Below are 26,611 nucleotides of genomic sequence, written 5' to 3' on the forward strand. Positions count from 1 at the left end.
GTATGATGATCTGGCAGGTATGCTACATAGTTTTTGAGCGTAGTCACAGGAAAGCAGTTGAATGACAGGTTGTTGCAAGAGATGTTTTGTCGTCTTCCGCAGCTTGTAACTACATCGTAACCAAGTATATCTCAAGATATTTTCCCTGTTTTCCAGCAACTAGATGTAGCTCATGTTAAATATAAGCATTAAACTGCGGGCCTTAAAAATGAAGCCAATGTGGTGTAAAAAAGTGGAGCTTGAAACTGGCTTTAAGGGAACCAGTTCCCATATGTGTTGCAGCTGTTACTCAAAATAATAAATTACAACATTGTATTACTTTTTTTTAAGTGATGCATTACATTACTAAATTACTCCTTTGACAAAGTAATTGTTGACTCTACATTGGACATTACTTTTACATTACTCAGTAACATCTTTCATATAGTTACCAGTTAATAATAATAATAAAGTTTATACATATAAAACTTTACAAAGTCCTTTTCAGAAACAATAAAAAAGTACAAAAAAAGAAGAAAATTACAACTCAGTTATATTAGGCCAATAACATGAACATCAGTTCATCAGCAATCTTTATCATAATGAGGACAAACAGAATCTTTCTTTAAGTCTTTAAGTAGGTTATCCAGCCTAAAGAGCACTTCACAATGATTCTTTTATAGATACAGGTCAGGGTAGAAATACGAGGCTATGGGCCTGTCTGCTCATCACTGCTTTTTGGTTACCTGCTGAAGATCAGACTCTGGCTGAGTGCAGGGGTCAGCATACTTATCTGTAATATCACTCTGGATTCTTCACTACTAATTTTGTATAAGTGTGTTGTCTTTGTAGAGACTTCCAAAGAGTTGATGTGGTGATATCAGCAGCAGGTTGCTCTTTCTGACCTGGGCACAGTTTGCACATCATGTTCTCGTCCTTTTTTAGAAATAAAAGTAAACTCCACATCTCCACTCCTCAAATGTTGTAGATTTCTCCTCTATTTTCCTCCTTCACTGAAGTTTGCATTAGCAAGTGTGAAGGAAAAAGGACAGGATATTTTTCCCATCTGCCCATTGTGCAGACATCGTAACAACAGTAAAAGCAGTAAAAGCAGTATTGCAATACTGGCATTACTGTGTTATAGAAAAAATTTATGTCATTACAAAGTAACACACTACACCCACACACTGATTTCCACTGACTTGTTAAACTAGCCGACATGTTTGCAGCTTGGTACAAATTTTTTTTGGTCTTTTACCCCTAGGATTAGCTGTGCAAGTGTGACTTTTTTATGATCATCTATTTATACTTTTTTAATTCTGTAGTGACTGAACCGAACCTCTTAACTCTTTGGTAACTTTTAAAGCACTTTAAAGGCAAATATTCTTATATATATATTAATTCACATGTTCTTTGGTGGTTTTTAGTACACAGTGCATCTAAAGCTGATCGATATACTTTCTAACCACGACTTGATTGCTTACAAATATGGCAGAAGCTCTGTTTTGTGTGAGATAATAAATGTAGTGTGTCCACACTACATTTGCTTTGGCACATGCATGCCCGTGTGGGCTGGTTAACACTATGCAGTCCCACACACCCTTCTATTAAACACATATTTTCATTCTTGATCATCTCACAAGTTATATCAAATGATTGCCGTCTTTTCTCTCAGTCAATTCAATTCAATTTTATTTTATTTATCCAGTGCCAAAACACAACAACAGTCGCCTCAAGGCGCTTTATATTGTAAGGTAGAGCCTACAATAATAGATATAGAGTAAAACCCGAAAATCATATGACCCCTTCATGAGCAAGCACTTTGGGGACAGTGGGAAGGAAAAACTCCCTTTTAACAGAATGAAACCTCCGGCAGAACCAGGCTCAGGGAGGGGCGGCCATCTGCCTCGACTGAGAGCCGTTTGTCTTTGGTTCCTTCATTGTGCATTGTGATTAATGTAGGCCAGTAATAATCGTAAAGAAAATGTAAAATATCAGAAAAAGATGTAATATAATGATTAATTATAGGTTTTTTTTTTAACTACATACAATACAGGTTTGACCTGGTCACTATTCATGAAATATTATTAAATGTTAAATGTAAGACTTTACATTAGGCATCTGTTACTGGGGAAACAAGGAAAAAGTGATTCATCGTGATTAGAAAGAGAGTGAAACAGAGGAGATGGTGCAGAAAAGAGCAAAGAGAAGAAGCCAGGAGGGAGTAGATATGTGGGGTAAGAGCCGATGCTGACCAAAGCTGACACCCCTCGGCATGCACTGTTCACCCCCAGGATATGTGTGTGTGTGTGTGTGTGTGTGTGTGTATGTGTGTGACTTTTTCATGCCTTTGTGGGTGTGTTTTGAGTATGACAGAGAAACAAAGGGGCATGTTTACAGCTGATTTGTCATGAGAAAGTGGTAAAACAATGAGCCTGCATAAGCAGTACAGTGAAGCACACACACACACACACACACACACACACACACACACACACACACACACACACACATATACATATATATGCCCTGAGCATTTAGCCAGATGGAAAAGGCTTTGGTTATTCCTCATGGGTGGAAATACTCTGAGCATGTAAGTGCAGCTCTCACATCCACAACCAATACACACTCACATGTACACAAACACAGAAACAGCGACCCATATATACCCCGGTTCCTAACAGATATGCCCATATGAACCTATTTCATACACATAAACAACTAATGATAAAACCGAATACACAGACGCACACATTTACACATGCTCGCTGTGTTTATCAGCAGTTTTGCTGTTAATGGGCAGTACACTCTGTTACCAAACACAGATGAATAAACAACTCAGCAGATAACGCAGATGGGTCTGTCGTCAAAATATTTCGGGTTTTTTAAGCTAATATCTGAAAGTTCATATTTGAGCAAGTATTTTTGTCATGGTATGAATAAAGTTGGCCATAGTGCTGCATACAAACTATTACGCAACATACTGAATGGTTTATTGTTAGTGTTTCCGTTTCTATACTTTCTGAGGCACATCTAAACTGATCATTGAGTGCTTTCATGGTGCTGTTATAATATCCTTGCACTGTTTGCGTACTCAGTCCAGAAATAGTCCAGAGCTAGCATTACTCAATTCTACACACAACTTTATTCTTATCTTTTTATGTTTTCTAGACACCAAAGTCAGACGCTTCAGCAAATTGAAGTGATGCATATCTTACTTTTTCCAGACTAGCTGTTTCTCTCTGCTGTCAATAAACTAATCAGCTGCTGGCTGTAGTTTTAGTCATCTTAACTCTCCACTAGAAAGCAAGTAAAGCACATTTTCCAAAAAAAAGTATTTTGACCTGTCCATTAAATACTTAATTGTGATTTTTTTGAAACAGGTGTAAATACTTAGTTAATAATCCTGAAGCACATCAAAAATAAACGCCTGTTTTTTTTAGATTTAAAAGAGTAATGCCACCTTGAATGAAAACAGCAATCTCTGGGTAGTTTTTCACAGCTGAAAGTGAATCCATTACGTGTGTCCTGCTCTCTTGTATATGTGTGTGTTTGTGTGTGAAAGTTATGAGAATTCATTTTGAGGAGATGAAAGTCAGACAGGATATGTTAGACAGGGGATGGCAGATGTAAGAAATGGGGTCGCCTTGTTATAGGTAATGTCCTCTGGGACTGTGTCTCTGTGTGGGAATTCATCATACAGTATGTAAACTGTCACTCAAGAAAAACAGAGTTTGCTTCACACAGAATAGACACTTGAACCAAAAAAGATATTTACTTTTTAATATTTACTCTTTGCACACCTGTGACTTCACCAAAATCTGATTTTAATTAAGAGAGAAACATAAAGTTTCATATCTTAGCTTCAGCATCAGTTCCCTCCGAGCAACTTCAGTGCTTTCTCTAAAGAGCTATTTTTCCTTCCGTGATGCATCGTGTTGCTGGTGATTAGAGTGTGATTGGCACTGGGATCAGAAATAGATTTCAGCACCATGGAGAACATTACACTCTGACACTGGAGGTGGGAGAGCCAAATTTAATTAGGGAAAAATTAACCACATACATCCTTCAAGACATGCATGCATGCAAATACGCACATGTATAGTCTGAACCTTTTTCTTGTAACCTGCCACATCCATAAACACACACAGCTGTGTATGCATGACTTCAGAGGACATTGCATTAACTTCCATTCATCTGATAGAAACATAGAAACGTACCCTAACCTTATCAAAACGCTAATGCTTTACTATAAACCCTAAACTAAAGCCAACTTTATAAAGAGCTTTTTATCTCGAAAGGGAAGGATTTAAATTTCAGGTAACTTGTTTTTTTGTCTCATAAGGAAGACACAGACCCATAAAGTAGCAGGTTGTAGGTCCTCGCAAAATGATTAACACACACACACACACACACAGGAACTGACTGCCAATTAAACTCTCAGACTCCTGATCTGACACTTAAATAACTGTGACAATGATGCTGCGTGACTGTGTGGTGAGTTTGTGAGTGTGGACCAGACGACAATGTGTGTGCGTGTTTGTGTGTGTGAGAAAGAGGGTGGGGGTTGGAGGGGGTGGCTAAATGTAGGACTTGAGTCAGACAGTGATATTATCAGCACAATATCATTTTCTGTGACTGCAGAATGTTGACTTTCTGTCAAATACATACGCCCAATTTCATTTTATATAAATTATATGACTGGTTTAGATTAAAGCTCCTATAATGAACAAGTTATAATGTGACTGAGGCTTATGTCTTGCAAAAATAGAAACAACAACAGCAAGAAATAATAATAATTAATGGCAGATGGAGTGGAGTGGACTATCATGTAGCAAGAAGTTACAACTCTCATCGCAGGACTAACACAAAGAGCCAGATATACATTCACATTCCTACTGCCATAATCACCAATTAAATTATTCATATTGATATTTTAAATAATAATAATAATAAGAGAACCTACACTGAACAAAGCCACCTCACTGTGGAAACAGATTGAAGTTAATCTTATCAGAAAATGAAAATGAAAATTTAAAAAAGACTAATATAAGTACAAACCTGTGAAAACCTGAGCTAAATCTGTTCCTGCCCTAATATTTCCAGACTGCACTGCATATCCATCTGTGCCCCCTGATATGTCTGCTGGTTTCCGGATTCTGCTTAGTCCGTGTGAGCCATTTACCGAAAATCCTCAGCAGTCTGATAAAATGCACCAGTTAGTTTCTCCCACTGTTGATTCTGTGGACTGGATCTTTAATAGAAACTTCCTTTCTAATCACTGTATCATTTGCATTAATTTGCAACAGTGTCACTGACATCACTGCATGATTTATATTAAGGTCATGATGTGACTGCAGAACATCATCCAGAAGAGCTCATTGCTTTTCAGGCACATTTGCATATTTCCTCATTTTAGTGTCTGCCCTCTTCTTACACACAGATAGACTCATACCTGTGCGCATGGACAGGTGCATTAATGGATGGGTGCATTAATGGATGGGTGCATTAATTCGGGTTGTGGTTTTACAGCAATTATGTGCTAGATTATTTCATGGTCAGAAGCACTGACTTCTATCTCTTGATGTGTTTCAGTAGATAGATGCTTCACGGTGCGTTAAAAAGTGGCGCTAATGTGGTTTTACAGTTATATGTATTGGACATTGTAAGCAATGCACACACTGTGCTTGCGACCACTTGCAGTCACATGAGATTTAACGCAAATTCTTTATGAAAAGAACTGAAACAGACACACTCTGTTCACCGGGGATATCGTTAGGTTAAAGTTCCTCACATATAAGCACTTCTTTTGACTGAGTGGACTTACACAGCCAGGCTTCTGATCAGCAAAGTGGAAGAATTTCATTACAAATAAAATTGTGCCCCAGCACACACATGCAGTCACATTTACACACATCCTCTAAACTAGAAGTACATGCTGCATTAATGCCTGCTGCCCATGATACACACTGGAGTGCTGTGTTAACTGCTGGAGCCGGAATTAGCAGACTGTTGAAGAGAGCAGAATGACCAGTGACTGAGGCGGAACTGCGGCACTGTAGAGAAGAGAAACACAGAGAGGAGGTGAAAGGTAAAGACGGGGCTGAGCAAGAGGAGGAATTAAGAGAAGCTCAGAGTGAAGAGGAGGAGGAGGAGAAGGCCAAAGCTTCATCATCACCATCATCTCCCAGGGGTGCAGGCTGTGCCTTGATTATGCATTCAGTGCTCTAAAAAACACACACCACTCAGAAAATACAGCCCTGTCAGCCTACTTCAGCACACAGCCTGACCTTCTGGGAGTGTGTGTAAGAGCTTTTTTTTTCCCTCTTGAATTTTCAGGAACTCAGGAATAGATTTTGGATTCGTAAGGCCAATTAATGATTATTGTTATGAAATGTCAAAAATAGATTTATGATTGCATTGATTAGTTAGGGCAGCATTTTGAGTGGTTGTAATTTCATGTTCACCACCAATGAGCAGTCGTTTTACTTCAAACATAACTTTAGAACCTACCCATACAGCTTCTGTACATATAAAGTTGTTACATATATATAAACATGAAGCAAAACTATTTCTTGCAAATATTTTAAGTATTTTTGTTACAATAGATTGATGTGTTCACACAGATAATAGAAGGCGCCCAGGAGGCAGCCTAGTCAGATGCCTGAACCACCACAACTGGCTCCTTTCGATGTGGAGGAGCATCGGCTCTACTCTGAGCCTCTCCCGATTGTCCGAACTCCTCACAGGGAGAGGCCAGCCACCCTTTGTAGAAAGCTAATTTTCGCTTGTGTCCACGATCTCATTCTTTCGGTCACTATCCAGAGATCGTGACCATAGGTGAGGGTGGGGATGTAGACCGACCGGGAAATTGAGCGCTTTGCTTTTACGCTCAGTTCTCTCTTCACCACGACAGACCGGTACAGCGTCCGCATCACGGCTGCCAGGGGCAGAGACCCTGACGGTTCGGTCCCCGGCTACCAAAACTAGCAATGACTCTTGGTTCCAAGAGAATTATTCTGAATGATTTTGGTGGGTGACCAGTTATTGTTGATATTCATGACCTTCAGGGAATGCATGTGAATATTTTTTGACCTTTTCTGCAGAATAATAATAGCAAGCCAAATTTAGTTAGTGACAAATGTTTACTTGAACTGAAATATTCAAATATAATAGGTGTGAAAAGGTCAGACAATAATATTGTTATTTGATGGACACCGGTATATAAATACATGTTTGATAGAAACACAACCAAGTCTTTGGCCTATCTGAAAGATAACAGAGACTTTTTTCATACTAAAAACCACATGATAATATAATACATTATACACACTCATTGTACACTTGTTAGACATTTATTAAGTACACAGTATTAAGTATTAAGTTCCACCTTACATGGAACTCAAAGCATTTTTAGAAATGGTTGAGACAACCTCCTGAAGTTCATCTTGTTGGAATAATATTTTCTTGGCACACTTTGGGCCCTTTAGTACTAACTGAGCACTGTTTAATTATCATGTCCTGACCATGTGCACCCCTGTATGACCACAGTATACCATCTTCATTTGGCTGTTTTCAGCAGGATAATGCATCATGTCACAAAACTCAGATGATCTTTTACTGGTTTCTTGAACATGACGATGAGTTTGCTGCACTAAACGGCCTCCACTGTCAACTGATCAGTCCTGGCGTAGCGCAGTTTGAGCATATGTCATAATTAGGTTTTGTAGACATAAAATATCATGACATCAAAATGATGCAATGCTTGTAAAAAGGGTTAATAGGATGCAAAAATGGTAAAGATGGTTCACTTTTGCCATCGGCAGGTGGTTTGTCAACAACAAGATGATGTCACAATATTTGATGTAGATACGAACCTTCAGGGGCTAAGATGTACCCGTGTGCTATGTGTGCCCATTGAAGTGTGGTCCCGTGGTCATGTATGAGAAAATCGCAGGCAGACAGATATTTGATGTATTATAGTTGGCTAGTCTTTGGGTAATGGTATATATGTGGGCTGATTAGTAGATAAAACTGCAGTATGGAGACGCCTGTTTAAAGATTTCAGATACAAAGAGTGGCGAGAAGTTTCGAACTGTGAAATGGCCTGCTGGGTAACTACCGGAGTCTCACTTAGAAAACAAAGAAAAAGATAAACCCAAACAAATCTACGTGATCCATTTCAATATGTGTGCTCGGCACGCTCTTACTTACATGAGTCTTTCGGTCTTTGCTGAGGATTGTTTCTGTATGAGCTGTTGTTGCATGTCTTTGTGGGTGCCGACGTCTAAAAAAGTTTTCCTCTTGGGTGTGAAATTGCATCTGTGAACAATCTGCTTTGCTTCTTCTTCTATTCATAAATGGACTAACTAACTGATTAGTTGTAACCACTAACAGACAGCAATCGCCTCACCACAGACTTGTACCACAAGGAGGAAAACATCACAGTAACGCCACAGGGTGGAGTCATCCACAGCCCACGCTACCCCAACGCTTACCCTCGCAACCTGCTGTTGTCATGGAAACTGCTGTCACCACCAGGGAGCCGCATACACCTGGAGTTTGACGGACACTTTGGACTGGAGGAGGCTGAGAATGGAATGTGCAGGTAAAACTTGACGAGTCAGACAATACAGCATGCGATCTAGAATAGTATGGAGGGCGACGTGAAATCCCTTTAGGAAAAAAAGACGAGGAGCAAAATAGAATACCGGAAACAAGGATTAAGGCAGTGAGCAAAACGAAGAAAGAACACTGATCATTTCTGAGCAGCTGTAAAGGAGAAACATCAGATGAAGGAAGAGTGATTTAGAAACCTGAGTAGGAGACTGATGGAGAAGTGTGACAGGAAGGACAGGAAAGTGTATTGTGTAAAAGCCTTGAGTCTGAACAATAGCAACGGTAAAATACATGTGAATTATTTGGTACTGTATTCACATGGATCCACAATAAATTGGAATTTAAAGGAACTGAGAGAAAATAATATTAAAAGGTATAAGGTGCTGGAATCACTGTAGGAGAGATGGATAGCTGAAGTTTGCTTTCTTGGCAAGAACTATAAGAAGTTTGTCCTTGAGGGCTGCAGGGAGAAAATAGACTTTTTAATCCCCATATGCAACTCAGCCGTCTTTGTAAGCACTTTCCTGAAAAGACAAGGGGGAGCAGCAGGGGGTGGGGGGGTTGAGAGGAGGAGGAGACAATTGGAAAGGTAGTAAGAAGGAGAGAGAGCTTTGCCCAGTCTTTCAAATCTTGTTTGTCACATTGATTATGTGTGTGTATCTTTGTGGGCTTATTATCATGCAGTTTATGGTGATGGTCTGCTTGGCCGAGAACTCATCATAAACTTGTATCATCCACAAGTCTGATTACTCAAAGTGCCTCATAACCCTAAAACTTACCTGAACCATTACAGAGGAAGTGTCCATAAAGAAAAATTAGGCTTTATTCCAAAGTTGGTGTTATTTGTTATGCTCTGCGTTCAGTCTAGCCATCTATCTACCAGCTGTTTGTGAGATTGGCACAAAATTGGAGCAGAATTTCATGGTTGGCTTCAGTGACACGTTTAAAATTGCTTCATCAGCCTTTATGTCATGAAAATACTCAAAGTCTAGCTTTGCCCGTGAGCCTAGTTATAGCCATGGTGATGTCATATAGACAGACATATATCAGGACATGATAAAAAAAACAAACACAAAAAAAACATCTGGTCATTTGAAGGACTTAAAAATGTATTTAACAAAAACTAAGCCAAAATGTAGAAGCAGTGAGTGAAAAACGGCAGCTTGTAGGTCCGGAGCATCTAGGTGTGTGTTAACGAAAAGTCAAGGAGGAAAGAAAGGAGTCAGGAGTGACCTTACAGGAGGAAGTACTGCTGCCTTTCAATCTAGGAGGGTTTATATGGTCATTTCCAAACAATTTAAAGTGCATCATTCTACAGTGAGAAAGATTATTCCCAAGTGGAAAACATTCGACATAGTTGCCAGTTGTTCCAGGAGTGAATGTCCCATCAAATTCACGCCAAGGTCAGACTTTTAAATCCTCAGACAAACTATAGCGAAAACCAAAAAGCTATATCTCAGACTCTGCGAACTCATGACAGTAAAAGACTGCCAACTATGACTTGTTTTAAAGGTTTGTCAGGAGAAAGCCTCTTCTCTCTAAAAAGGACATGCTAGCATTGCTTAGATTTGCAAAGCTGCATCTGAACAACCACAAGACTTACGAAACAATGTCCTTTTGACTGATGAACCAAAATGGAGATGTTTGACCATCACTACAACTCACTACAAGTCACTGAGTCAATCATGAGCTCTATATACCGAAATGTGAGGCCATCTGTCTGACAGCTAAAGCTTGTCCAAAATTGGGTAATACAGCAGGGCAATGGTCCCAATGGACCAAACTCCAGACCTTAACCCGATTGAAGACTGTGGTAGGAACTTAAATGAGCTGTGCATAAACAAATGCCCACAAACCTCAATGAACTGAAGCAAGAGTGAGTCAGGGTTCCTCAAAATAACGATAGAGGAGAATGATAAAGTGGCACAGAATTCTTCAAGTTATTGCTCAGAGCAATAACAACAGAATCAGGAGGTGTTTTGTTTTCACATATTGCTTCAGCATTTTGGTTTAGTTTTTATAAAAATAATAATGACATGATGTGATATGTCAAGTTTTTTGTTAGTCTCAGGTTGTATTTATCTATTCTAATTCTATGCAAAACCTTAGAATTGACAGAAGTGACAGAATTGTTATTGTGGTTAATCAAAATAATCAGAATCAGAATCATCTTTATTTGGCCATCTTTATAAAAAACAAGTTACAGAAAGTCTAAGTAGATAGACAATAAACAGTATAAAAGATGGACGTAGCTACCGTAACTCATTCCCAGTTTGAAGCCTTGAGATGAGCGTTTCTGTCAGCATCATCTTGGTTACAAAAGCCTAGATGTGACGAGGTACGTTCGTACGTTCTTGTGATTGATCGTAGGTCAATCTTTAGTTTCATACCACAAAATAATCCTACTTTCTAAAACATGATACAGTCAAGATTTACAAAATAGACTTATTTTATTTATTCAGTATGACTCAAAATGAGTGACTGAGCTGATAAACTCAGCAGGAAAGTGTTTACAGAGACCAAGACAGAAAGCCATTTTCCAATAGACTTCCACAGGTCCGGCGGTCTTTTTGTACCATAGCTATCACCACCTGGTGGCCTTCAGTTAGAATGCCAAGTTTTTAGGCACTTACGCATTGGCTTCACTGGCTTCTGTGGTCTAGACACTTAATTTGCATGTCCTGCACAATTAGAGATACTATAAATCAGCCAAAACTTTAGCAAAGTTAACTGAAATTTTGACAGTAGTAATCCTCGTCCCTGCAGGAGAAAATACCAGAACATTATATGAAGACAAATTGGTTTATAAACTGTGATGGCTGTTTACTGTTTTCCAGTTCTCTGACTGCTTAATCATGACCTTAGCAAGAATACGTTTTTTATTTCCAGAAATAATATGCAAAAAAAGTACAAAAAATCTAACTACTTGTGCTTAACTTGAGCATAGTTTTTTGTGTGTGTGTGTGCAGTTTTAATCCTCAGCCAGTCTCTCTTATTTCCTACTTATTAACATACTTCTATATCGCTCTCACTCACACTGCAGGTATGACTTTGTTGAAGTGGAGGACCAATCGGAGACCAGCACTATAATTTGGGGTCGGTGGTGCGGGCAGAAGGCACCACCCAGTCTAAACTCGAAAACCAACAAGCTCAAAGTCACCTTCAAGTCTGATGATTACTTTGTTGCAAGGCCAGGATTTAAAATCTACTACTCATTGCTGGTAAGGTGCATACACACCCACCCACCCCCACACACACAGCTGATGATGAATTATTGGCTGTTATTTGAAACGCAACATAAAGTTCTATATTCAAGTGTGTTTTTTGTTTTTAAATCCGATCAGTTTCAGACTCAGTACCACAGCAGTGCCCTAGGTAAAATCTCTCTTTGACTATTTTACCTGTAGCGGCAATAAAGAAAAAGGCATGAGATGGAGATGAATAGATAGGAGAGGCAGGAGCAACAGAAAAAAACACAGGATCTTGTAACGCTGTCAGTAGACTGCCAACATGTGTAAGCCAACCGTGCTTTTCTCACATGTCCATTCAACAAAGAGGAGAGATGAAGGGATAGGTGAAGGAGGGCAGGACGGTTGGGGGGAAAAGATGAGAATATGTTCTCTCAAAGGCTGTCAAACAAATTGATAAGGAGATTAGCTTTGTCATTCTGTCGGCAAGAGGAAAGAAGAAAGTGAGGGAATCCGATATGAAATGTTCACCCACCCTATTATCAGAGGGGAAAGGGGAAGAGAAAGATCAGTGGAGAGACACACAGACATTTAAAGATGTTCCCAGACTTCCTCATTTATGACAGAGAGAGGAAGAGACACAGCATCACAGACAGGGTTGAACTGGTGGCACTGCTTATTATCCGAGAAAAAAGAGAGAGAAAAAAGTGGTGTGAGCACAGATGGAATAAAGGCCAAAGCGGGCAGAGAGAGGAAAAGATAGATATCGTATTTATTGAAGATCCTTCCCTTTCATAGTGCCATTTTCATATTACTTTTATTCACCCCTGCTGTTATTACAGTTTGTACTCTCCATAAACTGTATAGGGTGTTTAGGTTAAATTAGCCCTTAACTACCTCGACTGCAAACACTACACAGCAATGTCATTCAACCTAATGTAATGACAATGAAGTAAAAGCACTTCATAATAGAGCACTTGCCTAAATGTACCTACTTACTTCCTACCACTGGCGTAAACCACAAACTGCTCTCTTATCTCTCCCTCTCAGACTCGCATTGCATTTCGCTGCCATCCCTCCCTCCTCAGTCTTTGTTATTTCTCCTCTGGTCAAATAATCACCCCTCTGTACATTTAAAGCAGAATCCAGCTCCAGAGGCTTATCTCATTTAATCAGTTTTACCCATTTTTCAAAGCGCTCCCATGTTTGAGTGTGTGTTTGTCTCTTTCCGTCTTTCACACACACACACACACACACACACATGCGCACATAAACACAGTTTCCCTCCAGCTAGACTGGAGCTTTGTGTGTGGCTTAATTTAGCAGGTCTAATTTGTTCTCTCCAGACCTGTCGAACAGATAAGAAGGAGGAGGAGAAGAGGCAGAGGGAGGAAAGGAGGAAGTGAGAGGCAGGGAGAGGCAGGCAGAGAACGAGGAGAAGCAGCACTGGAAGGAGAGAACAGGTGTCTGAGATGGTATCGGCATGTCAGCTAATGACTAAAACAACCTGAGCTGAGAGAGACAAAGAGAGAGAGAGAGACTCTTGTGAAGAAGTAAGTTATATGAAGTGGACTAAGGTGGATTAGATAAAAGAAAAAAAAACATTAGGGAAAGTGAAACAGTCGGTATAATTGGGGGAAGGTAAAGCAGAGTCACACAAGGAAGCAAACAAAAAAAGTTAAATCCTCGCTGTGTTGACACCTAAAACACTTTATATCCAAATCTACTTAAATCTCAGTTTGTTTGATAAAAAGCCTTCATTGGTCCTAATGTCTTAGATACGAAGACCCAACTTTGGGGCAAGCTGCATGCAAGCAGAGCAGCAGACTCAGTCCTCCATAAGTGTGACTACTTTGGAGGAGTTGTGGAAGGGTAACGAACCATAGCTTTAGCTTTAGCATGTATTTAGCTAAATATTTGGTGTTGATCCATTGCCACATCTTGAGTTTAGAGATCTATCAAAGTAGATTGCTGCAGACTCACTTGCAATTCTGCTTGTGTGTATGTCACAATATGAACCCAAGAAAAATGTGTTCTTTGAGGCAAAACGAAAATTCTTAAACTGTGACATGTGGGAAAAATGGCACATCGCTGCTCATAATGAGGCTATATGGCTGCTCATTAATTAGGGAGGCTTCATGTTCTCCTTCTTTAAACTAGCTTTCTGGTGTTTATTTGAACCATCAGTATGTCAAATGCTGATCTAAATGAGGTAGTGCTGCACAAAATAGCACAAGTCAAAAAAAAAAGTTGGATATCTTGCTAATGTTTGTCCAATGGGGGTATTTATGTGGCTAGTTGTAAACAAAAGTACATGGAAATGTATTTCTACTCTATTCTTAAAATTGAAACAGCAATTGTAAATGCAGTCCCATCATTTGGGTCAAATTTCAGTTGGTATGTGAGTGTGTGAGTATGTGTGTCTTTATTTCAGAATACATCTGCTAAACCATCCAAACGAGAGACAGACAGATAAAACCCTGTAGGCATCACTGCAGTCAGAGGTCTAACTTGTTATTCATGTCAGTCACTGTTTCCTCCTAAAACATTGTTTTAAACTGGTGTTACTCACCACCTGCACTGCAGAATTACATGAAGCAAAGGGTGCATTTCATTGCACAAGAGAAACTTTTTGTAAAGGCCCCCAAAATGTCTTTGAGCATCTAAATATGCCATCTATTTACTGTGAAGGGAAGCTTTTCTTTGTTTATGTTTGTAAGAATATTATTGATTTTCTTTTTCTTTTCATTGTTTTTCGTAGTGTTCCTAGTAAGTGCTGGTACGTCAAGCGCAGAGAGTATTAGTTGCAAAACGTTGTGTCTTTTCTTTTCAGCCATGCTTGGGATCATTGTCCTGCTACATAACCCAATTGAGACCAAGCTTTAGCTTTTAGATGGCCTCACATCTGACTCTAGAGTAATTTGGTATACAGAGGGGTTTATAGTCAACTCAGTGGCTGCATGGTGCCTGAGTCATGTGGCTGCAAAACCAGTTGTCCACCACTTTGTTGCCAGTTGTTATGAGGTGTTTGTGCAGCTAATATGCTGTGTTTGGTTTTGGCCAAACAGCTCTATTTTGGTTTTCTCTTATGCTAACAGAGTCTCAGATGCAACTCTTTGTTTTTTGCAGTTTGTCTGAACATTGGATGGTCCAACCTTGGGCTAAATTTGCTTGTAGCACACATCTGAATGCTTCAGACCACCAAGTTGCTAAAACGTCTGCTTTTATCGAGATACTCACACTTGCTGATAATCAGTTAATCAAGTGCATTTGATTATCAGCACCTGGCTGCTACTTACCCTTTTAAATCCTACAGAAACAGTAAGGAGCCACTGCATAGAGTCATATGACAGGACATATGTTTTGCATACTGACTAAACTCCTGTAATCCATTAAGTATGAGCCTGAATTATTCCTAGATCAGGAGTGACACCAGAGGGTCCAATCTGGCCCACTGAATGTTTCTGCCAAGTAGAGAAATTGCAGTAAAAGTGAGTGGGTTTTTTGAATTGCAAATTTCATTTGAGTCAGAGGTGTGAGTCATCATTGCTGACAAAGGCATTACCTGTGGGTTGCCATGCCACACAGAAGCCAGGTGGTAAAGCCAAAGAGCTTTGCCCATGTTAATTTGCTTTACAACAATAGCTTTCTGGTAAACAAAATACTGAATGTGGAAACTCTGAGACGTGTTGTTGAAATTACACTTATTTCCTTCAAGGCTTCTCGGGACAAGACATCACCTGTTTGTTATGTATAATCTTTCATGAAGAGTTTTAATCACTTGAGATCTAAACAGGCCGTGTGGGGCCCATGGACTAAAATTTCTGCCACTGATCCACAAACCAAACCTCCATTGACACAGCTGCAAGAATAACTGCATTAGTTTCTGGTTTAATATATATTACAAAAAACAAGAGAACTGATACATAGAAATAAATGAATACAAATTAAACAAAGAACTGTAACAGTAAGTCTTGTCAGTTCTCTAAGCCGAACATTAGCTCACGACTCAAACATAGATGAGACAGCATAAAATGTGGTCAGTGTGATTTAACTTAAATGTCCTCTGGCTGTGAGCGAGATAGCTGCTCATGCAGGGTAAAAGTCGACAGAAAAATGCTCTCTCCCTCCTCACCATCTACTACTCACTTAATCCTCAGCTGCTCCACTGTCCAACTGTACAAAATGGAGGTTGAAAAGGGCAGCTCCCTGATGTCCCTGCCCTGGGCTGCTACTGTAAATAAGAATGCATTCCCTCAACATCAGAAAATGTAGTATAGTGCCTTGAAATTTTAACGTTGCTTCCATGATTAGCATTACTTTGGTGTTGGAAAATGAGATTCCCCTCTCTGTGTGTCCTGTAGAATTGAAACTTTTCTGCTGACTTTTACTTCCTCTTCTCTGTTTTATCACATGATATTTACAAAGAATCTTATTTAGATCTGGTAACATATATTGTTTAGGGCACATTGCAGAACTTTAATCAGTTAATCTGAAGATAATGACCTGACCTGCTTTTATGTGAATCACTTAGGCTTGTGTAACGCTATAAAAAATGCAGTGCTGAAAATAAAACAGGACTTTCTGATACAGCATGACTTAAACATTTGTGAAGGATCCATCTTTTCATCCATTTTTTGATCTATTAATTCAGTTCACAGTCACTGAGGGTTTGGGACCTATTCCAGCTGTCACTGGGCATGAGGTGGTGCACACTCTGGATTGAACTGTAGCAACAAAATTTTGCATCTGTTTTAGTGAATAAGTTCTTCCCCCAGCTCAGCTTTCCCACCATATCAACATAGCAGCAATTTGCTCTTAATGCTCCCATTTCCAGAAAAAAGGTGTTCAGGTGATATCTTTTCAGTATCATCCAGGAATTCCCTCCTACCCTCGTGAGACCGAACCTATTCATTATGTCCTTTGCAGTGGATAAAAAAGAAAGTTACACTGAAAGATGTCTGTGTAGGTTCTCAGTCATCCAGATCATGGTGAACTTCTTCTTCAAGAAGTCCAATCCTTCTCTTTCCAAACTCCTTAGACTGCCGTTTCCTCAGTTCTCAGGAAAATAGACTAAATGATGATTTAGTGCTGTCTTTGGATGCTGAGAAAGCTTTTGACCAAGTTGAATGGTCTTTTTAATTCATTGCTTGGACAAATTTGGTTTTGAGGACAATTATAGTGGATGGCTTAAGGTCCTGCATGAGGCCACTATTCTTGTTAATGGTCAAATGTACTGAGACTCATACTGGTGAAAGGGCTAGACAATTCACTAGCTGGGACCACATCCTCGGTATCCTCACACTTCCTCATCCCTCATCGATGGGCAATGAGGGATGAGGAAGTGTGAACTGGTGCTGCGGTTTGGGGAAGGCCTCGAAGGAGACTGGTGACGGCTCTGGGGCCCGGCAGATCCCCATGTACTAATGAGAAATGAATGAAGGAAAGGAAGAGAGAAGAGAGAGGGAAAATGGGGGGGGGCATGGTGAAGGGGGGCTTTTATAGCCTGAGGCCGGAGGGGGTGTGAAGGAGGAGTGGTCCCGCTCCTGAAATTCAGATGATATCTCCACTAAAAGAAAATACCAAATAGAAAAATAAATAATGAAACATTAATAATGAAGCAAGCATTCTGCATGTATATGACATAGACCTCGAGTTGAGTTGGAGAAATTCTGTTTTTCATCTTTTTTCTGTTGAGTTGCAGTCTCTGAAAATTTGTTTCCATTGCACAAGAACACATTTTTAAAAAGAATTATCTCTGTCCATGCCCTGTGATGAGTCAAGTCTCTTTATTCAATCCTATTAAGGATTCCATATGGTTGACATGAAGCTTTTGATCTTAAAAGGAAACCGGACTAGGCGTCTATAAACAAGCATTTACTCAAGCACACAGGCATGTTTTCATTACTGCAGAGGACATTGCATCAACGTACACTCATTTCCTGTTGTCTGTTAACCAGGCGTTAGGTAACCAAACATGACTTAAACCTTACCTTACCCTAACCTAAAATGAATCTTACCATGAAAATTTCAAAGTATGAGTCCTCATAACATGAGTAATATGAGTGCAAACACACACGTGCTCTTACACGAAACCTTCTGACCTCATTCACAGCTGGTTTGGGTGTGCAGTTATTTGTATGAGTACATTTATCCAAAGGCCACATGGAAGAATCTGTTAAACAAAAAACCTTTGCACACCGACCATCTTTGATGTCAGCTCTATTACTTTTGTGCACACACCAAGACAAAGCGAAGGCGCTGTGTGTTTCAAGTCCAGTCGAGGCAGATTTACTGTTCCACATTGACTGGGGATGGTATTTAAGACTCTTCAAGGAGAGGGATTCGATAGCTAGTGAGATTTTATGTGTGTGTAAAAAGTGTGATCTCTCAGACATGGTGTGTGTGTTTGTCTGTGTGAAAACAAAAGGGCAAAAAAGACAAGGAATGTGTGAATGAGTGCCAAATAATTCAGTCGGATGAGCATTTAGCGTCGAAAAATGATTTGACCAGAGTCTGATTACGTTCCCAGACAGATGCACATACGCGTATACAAAGGCATGCTGTGACCGGCTTCACTGAAAATTCTTTCAGGATTTCACTGACACACTGACAGTTTACCAGCTGGACAGGCAGATACCTGAATGTCTTGGAAAACATGCGAACGCTCCACCCCGTATCCTGCAAGTTGACTACAAGGGCAGCGACTTGAAAAGTAAAAATGTGAGAGCATTGAATTGATAGATGGAAGCATTTACCTTTAGCAAGCAGAGTTTCCATTCTCACTCATCTTCACAGTCCTCTCCTAACCTTTACCTAGGATTTTATTTGCCTGACTTCAAATCCAATCATCACTTACAATAACTGTAGTTTCGCTGATATGTGAAGAAAAACACAGTTTGAGAAAATGTGGAAATATGTGCAGTATGACTGTGATGTCTGAGAGATTTAAGAGAAAAGGTCACTTAGGTGACATTATCACTACACTGAAATACATACCAACAGTGGTTATAGGTCAGTCATTCACCCCATGGAGCAGATACACTTATGTTTGTTCACATAGCAAACCATGCGTTAGAGGCGTATGCTGCAAAAGGTCACAGAGGATGGTGCAGTGACTGGGTGGGCTTATAAAATGTTAAATAATGTTACAGACTTTGCCAGTAAAGAAAGTGTTTAATGTCCTCTTAAGCAGCATTTAAAGGTAATTCATCTCATCCGCACAATCTTAACCTCAGCTCACTCAGTTGTATCCACATTTCTGCATTATCAGTTACCTTTGATGTGTCACGTGTCATATCCATGTAGCCTCTGAGTGCAGACTTTTCAGAAGGCAATTCAGCCATATGCAATAACATCAGTGATTTCCGTTTTCTTTTTCTGCAGTATGAGTCTCCTTTGCCTGCATCGAACACCAACTGGGAGGCTGTCTCCGTGCCCATGTCGGTAAGCCATTCTCACGCAAACTTTATTCATGAGTTATGAGTATAAAAGCCTGCCTTCCAACACTTCCAACCCGTGCATAAATGCATTTGTAAGCACACCAGGAACAATGACTTGTAATTGTAACATATGGACCATTTGCATAGGCCAACACCCCCCCCACACAGAATACATTATTGCATGCATGTACTGTATTTAAAATGCATGAACCTTAAAGTGTTAAATGACTTGCTTCCTTAAACTAATGTTTAAAGTATGAACCGGAAATCAGTGTAATTTGTGTAAGAGTACGTTCTTTGACTTATCTGATCATAATAATTAATAATAAGTGGGCTTCTGGCTGTGAGGAAGTTTTAATACATATGGGTTGGTTATATAAGTATGCGGGTGCACGTTTTACACTGGTACATATAATCTTGTACTCTTACAAGGTGGGACAGTTACAAGGATTAGACAACCCAAAAAGAAAAGTTAATACAAATGTTAACAGATGACAATGTCTTTATTTAAACAACAATGCAAAGGGGCTTTAAACATTTTATTTCAATATTCAGTTGAGCTCTTGTGACCATTTATTTTATATGAGCTAAGTTCACATTTTGATAGGAAGATTTACTGATACTGAAATTATCATTTTTATAGTATACTTATTAAGCCACTTTATTTAAGAGCTTACAATCAATCTTAGCGAATCTCAGCGGCTCTTGTCTGTTTCTACATTGGATGAATCCAGCCTTCCCCCATAAATTGCTGAAGCCTCATTAGAACCCTTGACCTTTATGAAAGTCATTGCTGATTGTGGCAGTCAATGTCATACCTATAATGTCCAACATGTCATAATAATTACAGCACAGAGTAGTGGTCATCCAAAAATCTTTTGTTTAATCTGGTGCTACATTTTGTGCACCCCATTCCTGAAGAACTGACAAGAAAGAGATTGTGATTTCAAGAGTTTATGTTCAATAAAGAATTTTTTTTTAAACAGCAGAAATTCTGTGTTTAGTCTTTTTCCCCACATGTGTATACCTCAGACAGTAGGTTGACATATGCACAAACAGGTGACATATAGTTAAAAAGCACTGTTGCAAAGATGTTGGCATTAACAATATTCACATGACATATAATTATGGAGTGATTGCAGGTTTAATAGGGTGTTTTGTATTGTTATTATGTGCAATATATGCTGTTATGCTCGTATTCAACCATGTGATGATTGGTAGCATTTTCAAGTTTGATACAAGGTCAGCCTCACACTCAAGATTGCTTACAGGCCTGGATGCACTCATTCATTTGAGCAGAAACGCTGTGTGTGTAAAGAGTGAGCATTTACATTATAGTAAATGGAGTTTCTTAAGATCCAGATTTTGCTAAGTTTATAAATCTGATGTTTATTCAGATTTTTCAGAAATCTGTACAGAATTCTGATCAGAAACAAACAACAGCTCCAAAGTTACGGCTACTGCTTCAGCTGTAATCCTTTAACTGTGGAAATTTAGGATAAACTGTGGAATTTAGGATAATTCAAATACAACTATAGAACTAATTTTACTTTTGACCTTTGCAGGACAGTGGTGGCGGGAAGGTGTCAGCGGCGGTCACAGAGCAGACGCCTTTTTCACTCGATGATTTAGACAGAACCATAGCTGCCTTTGACACTGTGGAGCAGCTTCTCAGATCCCTCAACCCAAACACATGGAGACAGGACCTGGACAGCATCTACACTCAAACACACATACATTATAGATCCAGGGCCTATCACCTGGCAGGCAGACATAATAAAGGTAAGTTTTACAGCCAACTGAGACCTGCAGCTTTCTTTATAAAAATCCAAAACGCTTAAAGAAGTAAACAAACATGACGGAATAGATTCTGTGTATTCATTTTGTTTTATTTCTTCTTTTTAAATGTGCTGTAAGAAGTTTGTAGTGCAGTAAAAATCAGATAAGGGCAGCATGACAGATGTTTATTTGATTACACAAACATTAAGTTAGAGTAGGTAATGGATAATAGGTACGGTGCCTAAAATATGTATCATCCTCTTACAACAGTATCATTTCCTAAATGCTGTTAATACAAACAAAGGCCTTTTTAAAAATAAAAGACATTTTATGAAAGTTTGACCTTATCTGACCTTAAAAAAGAGGCCGGTTCCCCAAATTAAGATTATATTTATAATCCCCATATATAATTCCCTATATGCCTGTATGCTGTCAATACAAACAGTGGCAGTAAAAACATAGTTTTGAATACTCTATATAGCATTATTATCATTTTGACCTTGAAATCAATCTGTTGACCTTGAAGGAGAGGTCAGAGGTCAAATGTGACATGATATTTTAAATCTTTATATGTACTCTATATGTTGACAACACAAACCACACCTGTAAAAATCACAGTTTGTAAGTTATAAGCTTATTTGTTAATTTTTTACAAATAAATCATTAAGTTGACCTTGAACACCTCTATGCTTGTTATATAGTGTCTTTGTAGACTTATGTGTTGTAATGAGACCAGCTAACTAGTAGTAATATTGAACTAGTTTATCTTCAGTCAGACAGTCAGCACACAGGTGGATGCTGGGGTGGTGGAGGGGTTGAAAGAGCAGACAAAAGTGGCGCTGACATGTCAGAAACAGAGATGGTCTCAAACAGGGCGTCTGGTATATGACACGAGGACGACGAGGCTTTTTATTGCGTGTGCTGTGTGACGCAGTGCAGTTCCTGAACCACCTCGCAGGCTTCGCTTCATCTGATGCAGTAGGATGAAAGTCATCCCTTTTTATTGTTCTGCAGATGGTGATCCTCAAAAACTCTGCTGCGTGCACAGTATTTCTCCTCGTGCCGCTGCGGTCGGTCTCTGGTAGCTTGAAGGGGAGGGGAAGAGCGTGAAGCCTTGTGCTGACCCAGACAGACCCAAACAGCAGGAGGCCCATTCTAACATACTGAGCTATACATAAAACTCAGTGCTACACCACTGCAGAAGAAGTCTGTGCTGCTGTAATTTGAAGGAAATTAGTCATGTAATAACTTTGATGGAGCAAAATTGTTGCTGGATGTTCAAATATAGCGCAGATGACAGCCAAAGAAACCCCATGAAAAGGTGTGTTAGCCAGCCTCTGTCACTTAAGAAAGAGATCTGTTGTAACATTAGGCTTTCGAGTAGGTGAGTGCATTAATACTTAATTTGGCTTTTAGGAAGGAATATATAACAGCAGGAGAAACATGCACTTCCAGCATAGTGATCAAAGTAACGGTGACAACTAAGAAAAGTCTGATTGACTATGATTGAAAAAGGAAACTTTAAAATATTTTTTCTGTTAATACCAGAGATCTTTTTTTTCGGGGGGCGCTCCATTTTATGTGCAAAAGTATTGCCGTAAGTTGTTGCATCATCGAATTGCCCTTTGGGAGGGTTTATAGTGAGTCAGTGACAAGTTTAAGGCGAGACAGAACAACGCAGCTCTTTACTGTGAAGTCAATGCCAGCGACCTGCAGTCATTCAAGCAGCAGATTTTATCCTTGGGGATACATACTGCAGATGTCTTTGACTAGATATGAAAATTAATATGCTTATTCCATACACAATAGAAAGGGAGTGTTTGCGTGTGCATGTCTGTAAAAAAATGTTCAAGCTTGCAGCATTTGCAGTGCTTTTGAGCCATCTCTCTCCTGTTTCAGTCTTTCTACCCGAGGGCTGTCCTGTTCCTTAGTAAATATTTGTACTTGACAGCAAATCTATCTCATTTATTAGTGCACGTGTGCGTGCGCATGCTCGGCTGGCACGAGGACGAGGCTCTGTGTAGGGGCAGTTTGTGCATTTTGCAGGACTACCTAGAGCTGCATAGATGCTGCAGGTCTTCGATACACCAGTATAGCTCTCTCTAATTGGGAATTCAACCTGTGCAGTGGAGCAGAAATCTGCCACAGTCAGCAGCTTGGCTTTGTTTTCATTAAGACACATACACAAAGACGGCCGACACCCACCTCTGTTCTCATGAAGGACAGCGAGCCAGATGATAATATTCATTTGGTCAGCTCCAGGTCCGTAAAGTTACTCACACACATTCAGCCTCAAACATAAATAATTTCAAATGAAGTCGTCGTAATGCTAATACAAATAAACGAATCTTCAAAGAAACTGGGGGTAAACATTGGAGCAGAATATGTTTTATGACTTTCCCACACGTGCTCAGACACTATGCTGTGTTCACGCTGATACTGTGTGAGTGACACAGTCATTCTTGGAGTGTTGCTTGCTCATCTGTCTCTGTGTTCTTTCCCTCCCCTTTCCACACCAGTGCCTTTCTGGGATTATACTCATTCTCCTTAAACAGACACAAGCTCAGCCCTGCAAGTCTCACACATACGCACCTGCAAGCTCACAGCATAAAAAAAGCCCTAAAGAACCCCGTGCCTTCACCGTCAACCATAAAAGCATGCGCCCTACCCCCAAAGTACACAAACACACTTACCTGTTACTGGATTTGCTCATTAGACGCAATGCAGTAGCATAAGTCTGAATGTGCTGATGTCACATTGTAAAATCTAAACAAACATTACCTCACAATTCTGTCACCAGACATGAAATTATCCCTTGCTGAAAATTTGTCTTTTTTGATCTTTAGTGAAATCGCAGACAACCTACATGATGGGTTCACTGTCATTTGCAAGCATGGGCAAGGAATAAAGGCTATAATATGGATGTAAATGTAGATACATTTAGTTCAGCTGTATCCACACTGGACCATTCTCCAATTCAGGGTTGTGGGTGGGAGGCTAGATCCTATCCACTTGTCATGGGGGGAAATAGACAGGATACGCCATGGATAGTTCATCACAGGGCTAATACAGACAGACAGATAACCTGATACCCTCCCATCCACAATCTAGGGCCAATTTAGAATCACCAGTTAACCTGACAAGCATGTTCGAGCACCAGGGACCACCCAGAGGAAACCCATAAAGACACACAAAAGACCCCGTCCAACCAGATGGTTCGAACCAGGAGTCTTTTTGTTGCGAGGTGTCAGGCTCAACATGGCAGTCTCTTGTTAGAAAGAATTTGAGTAGCAAATGATCATTATTCTTAATTTCCTGACATTTTTATATGTATAATAAGATTTATTCAAATGAGAAGATAGCTTTAAACTGATTTCACACTATCTTCTCTACTCATCCAATATTGTCACACAGTTGTCCTCATTTAACCTGCTAATACTCACACAAATGCCGACATAATCCACTTTTCATTTAGTCTGACGCAGATGTGCAAATATCAGCTGCCTGTAAGACAGAATGCGAGGATTTCAGAGGAATAGGCAAACACATGCAGCACCTCAGAGAGATAGCTTTCGTTTGATGCATTTCTTTTCTATATAACACATAAGTCTGTTCTTAATTACCATTTTACCGAAAAAGGAGGCCTAAAACAACCATCATCAGTGTTGTATATGCAATATATACAGAGCGCTATCTACCTTCACCTCTCCTTCACTCTGCATTGCCAAAGGAAATGATAAAATCTTTCCTCGCGTTTCTCTCCTAATGGCAGCCATGCTGGCAGCACTATCTGAAGCTTTGCTAACGCTGACAGTTTTACTTTTAAATTGTTTCAAGTACATATATATGGACAAAAGTACTGCTAGGGTTTGAGTGCTTAAGCCACGACTGTAGTTGGTTAGTTTAGGGCTTTCTCCTTGTACTTACTTTTTTTTTTTTTCAGAGAGGACAGTTGCTTTCTACCGTAAAGGTGAACGTATCAGCAGTATCTTCTTATCATGTTGCTTTTGCCAAGCTCTGACTCAGTCACGCTTCCCTGAAGTGGTTTCCTCAGGCGGTGGAACATCGGACTGTAGTATAATAAGTGCTGAAGCCATGGTACTGGAGTATGACTCCAGCAAACCCTAGGAGACCACTGAAGAAGCATTTACAACCTTTTACAGCTACTTTTATCAATGCGATAAGTAAATCAAAGTGAACTATGTATTAATTTCTTTAAAAAATAAAGAAGAACTTATGTGTTCTTATCTACTTTATGATTTCTATGCCGCGTGTGTTGTAAAGATTCACTGCCCTTGGTATGGACAGTGCAATGATTATTATTCTGCTGATGACCACAATCAGTGAGCAATCAAACCACCACTGATTGTTGCTCTGCTTCTGCTATCTTTTTTCTATTCTTCCTCTTATCATTTTGCCTTCAAACTGCCTGTGGTCTCTCTGAATTGCTCCCAGATTAAATTAAAACACTCGTGCTGTTTTTCACAGACAAAACAGCACGAGTGTCGGTTTCATTTCTCTCATTTGTCTGTACATAACTGAGATAACTGTTGTAGTTCTCTGCTTAACCACATTACAAATCAATCTTTGCATCACAGTCGTTTGTTGGCATCGGAACAAATATTCACCTTCTACATTTTCACCGAGCAGACTTATGTGAATAATAAACGTATAACGATTCTAGTGGAGCTCCTGGATCTGAATCTTTAGCAACAAGTGCTTTAATTAATTATTTTCTGTCCGCCTGTCAAATAATTCCCTTAATTCCCCCAAAATGAGTTTTGAGCCATTGCAGCAGGTCCAGTGTGCGCTAACTAGGTGATTTTTCTTCAAAGTGATGACACAAAGAAAGGCTGTGATCTTCAATCAATGAATGCCCCCTGCTTTCTTTTCTGTCCCCCTTTCTTCATCTTTGCGTCTCTTTCGATCCTCTCTCCATCTCTACAGTCACTTGTCATTGCAATTGTCCCCATAACTAATAGTGTCTCCACCTCTCGACCATTTTCACTCAGTCAATATTAAGGATATTTTCAATGTAAATCACTGCCGTCCTTCCACGCCATTCTTCATTCTGTGCCTCCACTGTCCCACACATTTGTCTTTATCATCACATAAAGCAATAACTGACCTGTCTCTTTCAATCTTAATGTTAAAGGGAACTTTGCAGTGTAACACAGTATAAAAGGGCCATTTTCCTTAGTGTATTTCTGTCATACCATAAAACAAAACAGATTAAAAAAAGAGAAGGTAATTTGCTATTGTAGAAATTAGTAAATCTTGATAAAAAGCACAAAGCGAGAGGGAAAAAAATGTGATCATTTATTAATTTGATACTTTTCTGCATTATTGTCAAGTTGATCTGAACCGGCTTCACAACGATGTCAAGTGGTACAGCTGTACTCCTCGCAACTACTCTGTGAACTTGCGAGAAGAGCTGAAGACCACCAACGCCGTCTTTTTCCCTCGATGTCTGCTGGTGAAACGCTGCGGGGGCAACTGTGGCTGTGGCACTACTAACTGGAATAATGGTTGTACCTGTCAGGCCTCCAAAACAACGCTCAAACTGCACGAGGTAGGTTTAGCACCATGGAGGCACTCACACAG

The 26,611-nt window shown here is 39.7% G+C and overlaps 1 protein-coding gene across 2 annotated transcripts in view; it reads left to right on the forward strand.

Moving 5' to 3' along the window:
- The window catches only part of pdgfd (platelet derived growth factor d), a 52,933-nt gene that overhangs the window by 19,407 nt on the left and 6,915 nt on the right, over positions 1-26,611 (forward strand). The window contains exons 2-6 of one of the 2 annotated variants that reach the window (XM_031743262.2): positions 8,398-8,587; positions 11,642-11,819; positions 19,173-19,232; positions 20,794-21,010; positions 26,362-26,579. In XM_031743262.2, the coding sequence (XP_031599122.1) occupies positions 8,398-8,587; positions 11,642-11,819; positions 19,173-19,232; positions 20,794-21,010; positions 26,362-26,579 (863 nt within the window). Of the gene's footprint in view, positions 1-8,376; positions 8,588-11,641; positions 11,820-19,172; positions 19,233-20,793; positions 21,011-26,361; positions 26,580-26,611 lie in introns of both variants that reach the window. The other variant, XM_039598336.1, reaches the window with a different exon arrangement.

Source organism: Oreochromis aureus, linkage group 14 (genome assembly GCF_013358895.1).
Source record: "Oreochromis aureus strain Israel breed Guangdong linkage group 14, ZZ_aureus, whole genome shotgun sequence".
Taxonomy (NCBI): domain Eukaryota; kingdom Metazoa; phylum Chordata; class Actinopteri; order Cichliformes; family Cichlidae; genus Oreochromis; species Oreochromis aureus.